This window comes from Rhinopithecus bieti, unplaced genomic scaffold, assembly GCF_001698545.2.
Source record: "Rhinopithecus bieti isolate Rb0 unplaced genomic scaffold, ASM169854v2 scaffold_13317, whole genome shotgun sequence".
Classification (NCBI taxonomy): domain Eukaryota; kingdom Metazoa; phylum Chordata; class Mammalia; order Primates; family Cercopithecidae; genus Rhinopithecus; species Rhinopithecus bieti.
The window spans coordinates 391,925-401,807 of NW_016807516.1; the positions used below are offsets into that span (position 1 = coordinate 391,925).

General features: G+C 49.7%; 1 protein-coding gene across 1 annotated transcript in view; it reads left to right on the forward strand.

The window, feature by feature from the left end:
• Positions 1–6,221, forward strand: part of LOC108536065 (PRAME family member 20-like) — a 23,677-nt gene extending 17,456 nt beyond the window's left edge. The window contains 4 exon segments of the mRNA XM_017882538.1: positions 1,916–2,215; positions 2,575–3,198; positions 5,575–6,080; positions 6,083–6,221. Coding sequence (XP_017738027.1) covers positions 1,916–2,215; positions 2,575–3,198; positions 5,575–6,080; positions 6,083–6,117 — 1,465 coding nt within the window. The 3' untranslated portion in view covers positions 6,118–6,221.
• Positions 6,222–9,883: the final 3,662 nt, after the last annotated feature.

Here is a 9,883-nt window from a genome sequence, read left to right on the forward strand (position 1 = left end):
CTGCACTCCAGCCTAGGTGACAGAGCAAGACTCTGTCTCAAAAAAAAAAAAAAAAAAAGCAATGTTTATAAAACACCACTACTAAGTATCAGGTTCAGAAGCTTCCCTTCTGTTTCTTCTTTGATTTTCCCAAATGCATTGACGTTAATAATTAATAAACCTAACAACCATTCTTGCTCAATCAATTTATAGATTTAATGTGTCAGGCCTTTGATTTGATTTGCTAGTATTTAAGCCTTTGCTAGGTAGCTTCCAATGTATGATTGGCCAATAATTGTCCTTTCTTATACTGTCCTTTGTCCTCGCCCAGTTTATTGCCAAGGCCATAGTGGCCTCATGCAAATGGATTTCATAGCTTGTGAGACTGTAAATGAATGTTTTGTGTCTCTGACTAGCATAGATTCTAGAACTCTGCCGTCCAAAAGTGTAGCATCTAGCTACGTGAAGCTATTTAGATTGTAATTAATTAGAATTTAATTTAATTTAAAATTCAGTCCTTTAGTCACACTGGCCACATTTCAAGTACTCGGTAACCACATGTGGCTTGGGGCTCCCGCATCAGACAGTGCAGGTCTAGAACTTCCCCCTCCTTACACAAAGCCCTGCTCTGTGGTGGACTGTGGAAAGTGATGGGATGGGTCTACACTCCCGCATTTCACTGGACAGAAAAAAGGAGGCATTTGGGCAGTTGAAAGAATCCATAACTAACCTGAACCTGATGCTCTGTGAGAGCATAGAAAAAAAATATCCTCCATTCCATATAACCCTCAACTCCATCAGTGGCATTGTGGTAAGCGTCTGTTGTGCAAACTTGCTCTTGAAATGCATTTAAAATATATACTACTTGTCTGGTGTATGTCAGGAACTATGTTTATCACTCAAACTATAGCAGTAATGAAAGCAGACACAGCCCCTCTTTTCATGGAGCTTATAATTTAGCAGAGAGGAGACAGATAATATGCGACTGTGTGCATTTATGTGTGTGCATGTGCGTGTGTGTGTGTATGTGTGTGTGTAAGAGAGACAGAAACAGAAAAGGGGTGATATAAGAAGCGCTGTAAATCAGGTTAGGAAAGGTAAAGCTGCAATTAAGGGATGGGAGTGCTATTCTACTTGGGTGGTCGGGGAAGACCTCTCAGGGTGAAATTTTAGCAGAAACCTGAATGAAGTAAGGGGGCCAGCCATGAGGATATTTGGGAGAAGACACTTCTAGGCAGAGGAAACAGGAAGCGCAAAGGCCCTGAAGCAGGGCGTTGCTGGTGTTTGAGGAGAGAAATGGAGTCCAGTGTAGGTTGCTGGTGCAGAGTGAATAGTGAGGGGAGTGACAGGAGGTGGACCCTGAGATACTCGGATGCTAGACTCTGAGGGGCAGCTGCAGGGTGGATTGTATTCACAGTGAAAATGAAGCCACTAGAGTTTTGAGCAAACGAGTGTCATGATCTGAGTTTGACCACAGGGCGCACAAGGACAGAAGCAGAGAGACAAGTTAGAAGATGACTGCAGTAATGGGGGCAAGAGATAATGGCTTGGTAAAACTGGAAGTGATGAGAACGGCTCAGAATCTACATACGATTTAGGAGAATTGATGGGGAGTTTGGGGACAGTGTCCTTAGTTATGTGTTCATGATCTTAATGGTGAAGGCAGAAGAGGAAAGTGTGGGTCAATTCAAAGCCCCTCCAGCCTGGCAAGGAATAGATCTAAACCCCTGAGGTTCTGGATCCCATGTCCCCAGGGCCTGAGGGCTTCAGGGTCTCAGGCTTACAAGACCTGAATGTTGGGGTTTTGGTCCTGAATGGAGGGAGGAGCCAGCATTTGGTTCTGTGATAGATGCGAAAGGCTTGCATCTCCCATGTTGGCCTGGGAGCAATGGTGAGCCATTAGTCTTCTGAGGATTTCTACCTTCTTCTGCTCCAGGTCCATGGAGGTGAACCACCCAGCACCTCTCAGGCTCTTGGAACTTGCAGCCCACAGCCTGCTGAGCAATGAGGCTTCAGTTCTACTGGTGTTGGAACAGCTCACGGTGAACCTTTTCCCGCCACTACTCACTGCTGCATTTGCCAAGGGGCACAGAAAGGCTCTGAAGGCCTTGGTGCAGGCCTGGCCCTTCCCCTTTCTCCGTCTGGGCTCTCTGATAGTGCAGTGGCCCAACCAAGACAGCCTGCAAGCTGTGGTGGATGGGCTGGAGGCCTTTTCTGCCCACAGGGCTTGTCCCAGGTAAGGGGGATGCTGGGAGCAAGACCTCAGCTCAGAGCCGGAGGGAGGGGGAGCTGAGATCCAGGGGAGGGGAGCGTTAAATTGGCTAGGGGGACAAGTGGGGAAACTATATGTTTGTAAGTTAAGTGGTTGATGGTACAGCTACAAGGCTTTAAGGAGAGGGCTTTTTACCTTCTAGGGGTGGTGGTATGAGCTGTATGAGGAATAGGGGCTGGCAAGGAGCCTGAGTGAGGGACGAAAAGCCCATTGGAGAGGAGAGGCTAGGCGGGCTGGTACTGGGGTCTGGGGAGCGGCCCAGGACTGCTGCCACTCATCTTACCTGGGCTCCCCAGCATCTCATCACGCCCGTCTCCCCACAGGAAGTCAGAACTGAGGATGCTGGATTTCACCCTGGACTCTGAGCAAGTCCACAGTAAAGGGGCTTCTGAAGCCTTGGCCAAGTTCCCATTTTGGTTACCATCAACAGTCAAGGCAGAGATGCCCCAGGCCGCGGCCAGGCCCAAGCCAACAGAGAATATGAAAAAAGGACCAAAGCAGCCATGGGAAGCAGTGGAAATACACATTGATCTTTTCTTACGAGGCCCCTTCAAGTTAGATAAGTTCCTCTCCAGCCTCCTGACGAAAGTGGAACAGAGCCACGGGGCCCTGCATCTCTGCTGTAGGAAGTTGCACATTGAGGAGATGCCCTTCCACAGTCTGCTGGGGATCCTGAAGACACTCAAGCTGGATTTCATCCAGGAGCTGGAGGTGTTTGACTGGTTTGACTGGTTCTGGGCATTGTCAGATCCAAACCTATCTGCAACACAGCTGGGAAGGATCTTCAACCTGCGCAGCCTCAAACTCATCTACTACAACTGGGCCTTCTCCTCACGGGGCGAGCGGCCCTCCAGCTACTTCCTCTCACAGCTCACCAGGCTGGGCCACCTCCAGAAGCTGCACCTGTCTTACTCCTACCTCTCAGGCAACCTACATTATGTACTCAGGTGAATGGGTGGACAGGGGCATCCAAGGAGTTCCTGAATACTCCCAAGTGAGGTCAGGACAGGGGAACAAGACAGGAAATGGGGCCCATTCTTAGATGCTCATGGAATTGTGGGTACAGCCTGGGAACCCAGGGTTCAGATGCAGTTGATGGCTGGGATCTGCTTTGGAAACATATTTGATGGGGAAAGATGCATGTTGCTATAAAAATAAAATCCACTTTGGGAGGCTGAAGTGGGAAGCTTGCTTGAGGCCAGAGTTGGAAACCAGCCTGGGCAACAAAGTGAGACCACATTTCTACAAATAAATACACAAAAATTAAGGCCAAGCACGGTGGCTCATGCCTGTAATCTCAGCACTTTGGGAGGCAGAGGCAGGTGGATCACTTGAGGTTAAGAGTTTGAGACCAGCCTGGCCAACATGGTGAAACCCCATCTCTACTAAAAATACACAAATTAGCCAGACATGATGGCATGTGCCAGTAATCCCAGCTCCTTGGGTGGCTGAGGCAGGAGAATCTCTTGAACCCAGGAGGTGGAGGTTATAGTGAGCCAAGATCGTGCCACTGCACTCCAGCTTGGGCAACAGAGCAAGACTCCATCTCAAAAACAAAACAAAACAAAACAAAATTAGTTGGGCATGGTAGTGCACCTTTCGTCCCAGCTACTCAGGAGGCCAAGGCAGAAGGATTGCTTGAGCCTAGGAGTTTGAGGCTGTAATGAGCCATGATTGCACCACTGCACTCCAGCTTGGGCAACACAGCGAGACCCTGTCTCAAAAAAAATTACAACAAATTTAATTTAAAGATCTAATTGGCTTTTTTTCTCTTTAGAGACAGGGGGTCGTTTTGTCACCTAGGCTAGAGTGCAGTGGCACAATTACGTCTCACGCAGCCTCAGACTCCTGTGCTCAAGCTACCCTCCTGTCTCAGCCTCCTAAGTGGCTAAGACTACAGATGCACACCACTACACCTTGCGAATTTGTTAAAAACTTTTTTGTACAGACAAGGTCTTGCTTTGCTGCCCAGGCTGGTCTTGAGCTCCTGGCCTCAAGCGATCCTCCCACCTCAGCCTCCCAAAGCACTGACATTACAGGCATGAGCCTCCACGCCTGGCCTTCTAATTGGCTTAGGTTTGTGATTCACAAATTGGGACAGCCTCCCATTCTATAAAATAGAATAAGAGCTCTGATGAGCTGAGCAGAAGAGACTGGCTTTATAAGCAGAAAAGTGATGGAAAAAGCCAAAACAAAAAGCAGATTGGTCAGTTGACAGTTACTTTCCTTATAGGGTTAAAACAGAGGGCACTTCCTTATCATCCTGGGCCACTTCTGATTAGTTGGTGTGAATCTCCTGTTTTTTGGAAAACTGACGAGTTTCAAAGTTCAGTTTGATTACCTGGCACTTAGCACAAGTGACTACATTCTGGTTTGCTCTGGTCTTTTGAGGTCTAGTGCAGGAGCTTAGTCCAAAACAGTGGGCTTCCATGTATTTCATTTAATTTTTAAATTTTTTTTTTTGAGACAGAGTCTCTGTCACCCAGGCTGGAGTGCAGTGGCATGATCTCGGCTTACCGTCATCTCCATCTCCCCGGTTCAAGTGATTCTCCTGTCTCAGCCTCCCAAATAGCTAGGATTACAGGCATGGGCCACCACGCCTGGCTAATTTTTGCATTTTTAGTAGAGATGGGGTTTCACCATGTTGGCCAGACTGGTCTTGAACTCCAGACCTCAGGTGATCCACCCACTTTGGCTCCCCAAAGTGCTGGGATTACAGGTGTGAGCCATTGCGCCTGTCCTAATAATGTTTATTTACTCAGCAAACCTTTTCAGGCACTGCTGAATGTTACACTGGTTCCCAAGAAAAGATCCTGAGACAGCACAGGTTAGGCCTCTCCTTCTGAGCTCATACTGCCCCAGACAGGTGGGTACAGAGCTCTGAAGGACAATCAGTATCAACTCTGTGCACGTCTCCTAGAAATTTCCAGATAGGGCATTCAGGACCCCCGGCCCTGGCTTAAACGGAAGCCTGAGCAGCAGCTTCCCCAAACTCAAACCTGAGGAATAATGGGCTCAGCCTATGGTTGCTTCTCATCAGATAAGCTCTTTCAAGTGGCTCCTCTCAGCAGTCATATTGGGTATGGATAATGTGAGTCTCCCTTTCACCAAAGAGAAACTTAGAGTTGGAGGGGTTCGTGGAGGACCTGGTAGGTCTGTTGAGAGCCAGGCCTTGGGACACCAAAGGACATGCTTCTGACTCTGCTGGTAAATGGCTTCCCTGATGAGGGGGTGGCCATAGGACTGGCCTCCTCATGGACAAGTAGGTGTTTTGGGCGGGGGTCCTGGGCCCTGCCCTCACATAGCCACCCTTCTCTCCTCAGCTGTCTGTGGGTTCCACTGCATTCCCTGGAGATCTGCTACTGCAGGCTTCTCGACACTGACATCACCTACTTGTCCCAGAGCCCTCATACCACTTGCCTGAAGAAGCTGGATCTGAGTGGCAACAACCTGTCCTACATGATCCCTAGGCCCTTGGGGACTCTGCTGAGGGAGGTCTCAAGGACGCTGCAGCACTTAGACCTGAACCACTGCCGGCTGAAGGATGCCCACCTCAATGCCCTCCTGCCTGCCCTGTGCCGCTGCTCCCACCTCAGTTCCCTGAGCCTCTCCGACAACCCCATCTCCAGTGCCTGCCTCTTGAGCCTGCTGGAGCACACAACGGGGCTGATGGAGCTGAAGCAGGTACTCTATCCTATCCCAGTCGACTGCTGCATGTACCTGCATGGCCTCTCCTGGGGTCCCGTGAACAAGGACAAGCTGTGCCAGTTGCAGGCTGAGATACAGAAGCAGCTGCAGGCCATGCAGCGGGCTGACATGCAGTGGAGCCCCCCGCTGCCCTTGCTTATGCAGCTGGTGCAGTTTGAATGAAGAGCAGAAGCCAGGCTCAGAGAACAGAAGTCAGAGAGGGCAGCTGGAATCACAGCTGGGGCCACATGTTGTTTGCAAGGAACATAAAATAAACTTCCATGGGAACTGTCTGGCGCTTTCTTCATTCCCCTTGCTCCCCTTTCCCAGTGCAAAGCCTGGCCTGTTTCACCTGTTCATTATCCAGCCACACATTATCCAGGTAGCCCTACCACCAGGTCACCAGAGACCCCAGAGGTCCAGCCCTCCCCGGCAAACACTCCCTCTTCTGGCCACTCATTCAGTTTCTCTTTGTCTTATGCTTCTGGATAGAATGAAGTGGGTCCTTAGCTGACTTCCCCACCTTTGGACATGAGCTGTATGCTGGAGTCTGAACACCTCTGGGGGCTGTTGGGAGACTGAAAGGAAAGACGTGCCTGGCACCAAACCCAGAGCACGCGGCCATCAGTCAGCTGATCACCATCGAGCATGTGCTGGGGCCAGGTGCTGCTGTCCTCAGACCGGGCATACATGGAGAGCATGGGTCGCAGCAATTTAGGAAGTCCCTACAACAGGGCAAAGTCAGAAGAATCAGGAATGGCTGCTAAAGCAGGTCAGGGAAGGTACCTCAGAGAGGAGACCTTTGAGTCCAGTCCTCAATGTGTGGCAGAGATCTGGAGTCAGGCACCCTGGGAGGGGCCCGCCAACAACAGCGGCTGAGAACTGGGCCTGAGCCTGGCAGGAGAGGACGGGTCAGAGGTTCACAGGCCCAGGCCCCCAGCACCATGTAGGTGGAATACAGTCAAGGCTGATGTAGATGGACACAGAAGACAGACACAGGGGAACTTATGAGTGACCAAGATATGTGTAGGGGCTGCATAGAAAGGCCTGGACCAAACTGACACACAGGCCCAGGGAAAACCAGAGAATTACTGCTGGGTGGGAGAGGTTTACAGAACAGGCTTCAGTCCATTCTGCTAGCCCGCTTGTCACTTTCTGTTTATTTCCTGTCCTTGCTGGAGCTCTGTTGTAGGCATCCTGGTTCCACCTATGTAACTCCTGGAACCAGAGATGAGTAAGAAAGCCTTACTTAGTGGAAGGGTCCTCAGTGCCTCGCTTGCTGAGTCCTTCTTCCATCCAGGCGAGGGAGCTTGCCTGCTCTCATGAGCCATCTCACAGCAACCTCAGTGCCTCCCGAACTACCCTGACTCCAGGTTGTGATAGTGCCCAGCAGATTCCTCATAGGATTCCTACAGAACGGCACGGTCCTTGTGCACCCACCTTCCTCTGTGTACCGCATCACGCTCAGAGGGCTAGCCCAGAAGCCATACAGTCATCTCCAGCAGTGTGGCCTGAGAATGGAGCATGGTGATTTTTCACATTGTCCATTTAGGTAACAAGTACTTGCTAAGTGCCTCCCAGGTGACAGGTACTTTTGCAAGGGCAGAGGATGCAGCAGAAATAACTCAAAGTCCCTACCCTAGTGGAGCGTGGGCTCCATGCAGATAAGCAAGCTGGCAGGTAAATGGCACGTTTTCAGGTTGGGAAAGGGCGAGACAGAAGGAGTGGGGCCCACTGCTGAGGGGTGGAAAGGGAACTGTTTGGGATAAAGTACACACAAGGTCTGTTTTAGAGCAGAGACCTGAATGGAGGCAAAACCTCCAGGCAGAGGAACAGAAAAGCACAAATAGAGGAAGATTGAGATACAGAGAAATGCACTGGGGGCTCGATGCACTGTGCCGTTACTTACTCTGCTGAAAAAAATCAGATGCTTCCCCAAACCCTGACTGGCTAATAGCCTCTGATCCACACAATGTGCCTTTCTACGATGTAGCCATGCAGGCATGTAACTGTAGCTGTTCCACATGTCACTATCAGAGTGTAAGATCAGATTGGATGAATGAAATCCCATTGCATCCTGTAGGTACCTTCTGGTGACATGTCTTTCCAGCAGTGTCAGGGCACAGGTGCTGCCATGACCTCAGACTTGCTTTCCTCCTTACTCTGCCCACTCACTTTCTCCTTGCCTGAGTCAGCATTGCTCTTTAGTCAGATACTGGAGGATGCTTGCTCCTGGAAGTATCTGTACCAAATTTCCCCAAGATCATAAGACCTTCCTCCTCCTGCACCCACTTGAGAGCTTGCTTGAAGCTTTCCTGCAGTCCAGGCTGAGGGACAAAACAGCCTCTGAGTCAGGGTTAGGAGAGCTGACTGTGGTTTGCATCCACTATTTCGTGGCTCAGTTTCTTCATCTATGAATTTAAGAATTTTGAATCACAAAGTTAATCATAGTCCCTACCTCACGCCATTACGTGTATGTTGAATAAGTTACTTGTTTAGAAGGGTTACATGCTGAGAACAGTGCCTGGCATCTAGTAAACCCTCTTGGAAAAGAAGGGACTCTTCCGAGGTCCCATAGCAAAGTAGAGTGGTCAGAGGAACCTGGCTGGGAGGCTTGGTGGGAGGGTTCAGGGAAATGATGCCTGGAAAATCTTCAGGAGAGTGGTGGTCATGTGGGTCTTTTTCAATAAGTCTTTCCCCATCTTGGTGTTGAGTGGACAATCCTCTCCAGGGGATCCCTAGGAAGAAGCAGTAGGTGCACCAGCAAGCCCCATGCAGGCCTCAGTCAAGAGAGGAAATGCAGGAAAGAGAAGAGGGAGAGTGGAAAAAGAAGGGAAGGAGGGAGAAAGCTAAACATTTCAGTAGGATTAGAGGAAAAGAATGGGTTGTCTGCTATTGCCCTGTAGAAGCAGGACTGTGGTGGGTAGGGATCTCTGGGCCAGGGCCAGATGAACTGCTTTCCCAGATATTCCCTGCTTCCAACTCATCCTCCTGCCTCGGCCTGCACCACAGCCACTTCCACACACAAAGGTAGCATGTGCCAGCTCCCTAGAAACAACCAAGGAAGCAGGTGGCACCTGCACCCCCGGAAACTACTCACACCATCACTATAGAGACACTGTGCACCCTGCAGCATTAGGGGTATTGCTCATACTATTTGGCAAAGTCAACTTGGAGCACATAGAAAGTTATTTGAGTAATGGATATGTGTATGGGTCTTTCAGTTAACCCCTAACTGTTGGTCATTACAAACATGAAACCAACATGATTATCAAAGTAGTGGTGGCCACTACTTTGTTGACTGTCATACACTGTGCCTTGTGTTTTATATACATTTTCCAAGATAATTATCACAAATAACTAGAAAATAAGGCCCAAGAGAGCAGACTTTTTTTCTGTTTCATTCACCCTCACATCCACAATGCCTGGCAATCAGTAGGTACCCAAAAAATATTGGATGAGTATGAGAATAAAGGAAGATATGAGTGGATAGATGTTTTCCAGCATGGTTATTGTGGTGAACTCTCAGAGATGTTCTTTCTCTCATTTCCATTTATCTCATGGGCCTGTCTTGGGCTCTTGTGGCTTTGTACTAGCTGGTAACATTTTTATCTCCCCATTCTCTCCTCATCCTCCTTGACTTTTGTTTTGTTTTGTTTTGTTTTGTTTTTGAGACAGAGTCTCGCTCTGTCACCCAGGCTGGAGTGCTGTGGCCGGTTCTCAGTTCACTGCAAGCTCCGCCTCCCGGGTTCACGCCATTCTCCTGCCTCAGCCTCCCGGGTAGCTGGGACTACAGGTGCCGCCACCTCGCCCGGCTAGTTTTTTGTATTTTTAGTAGAGACGGGGTTTCACCATGTTAGCCAGGATGGTCTCGATCTCCTGACCTCGTGATCCGCCCGTCTCGGCCTCCCAAAGTGCTGGGATTACAGGCTTGAGCCACCGCGC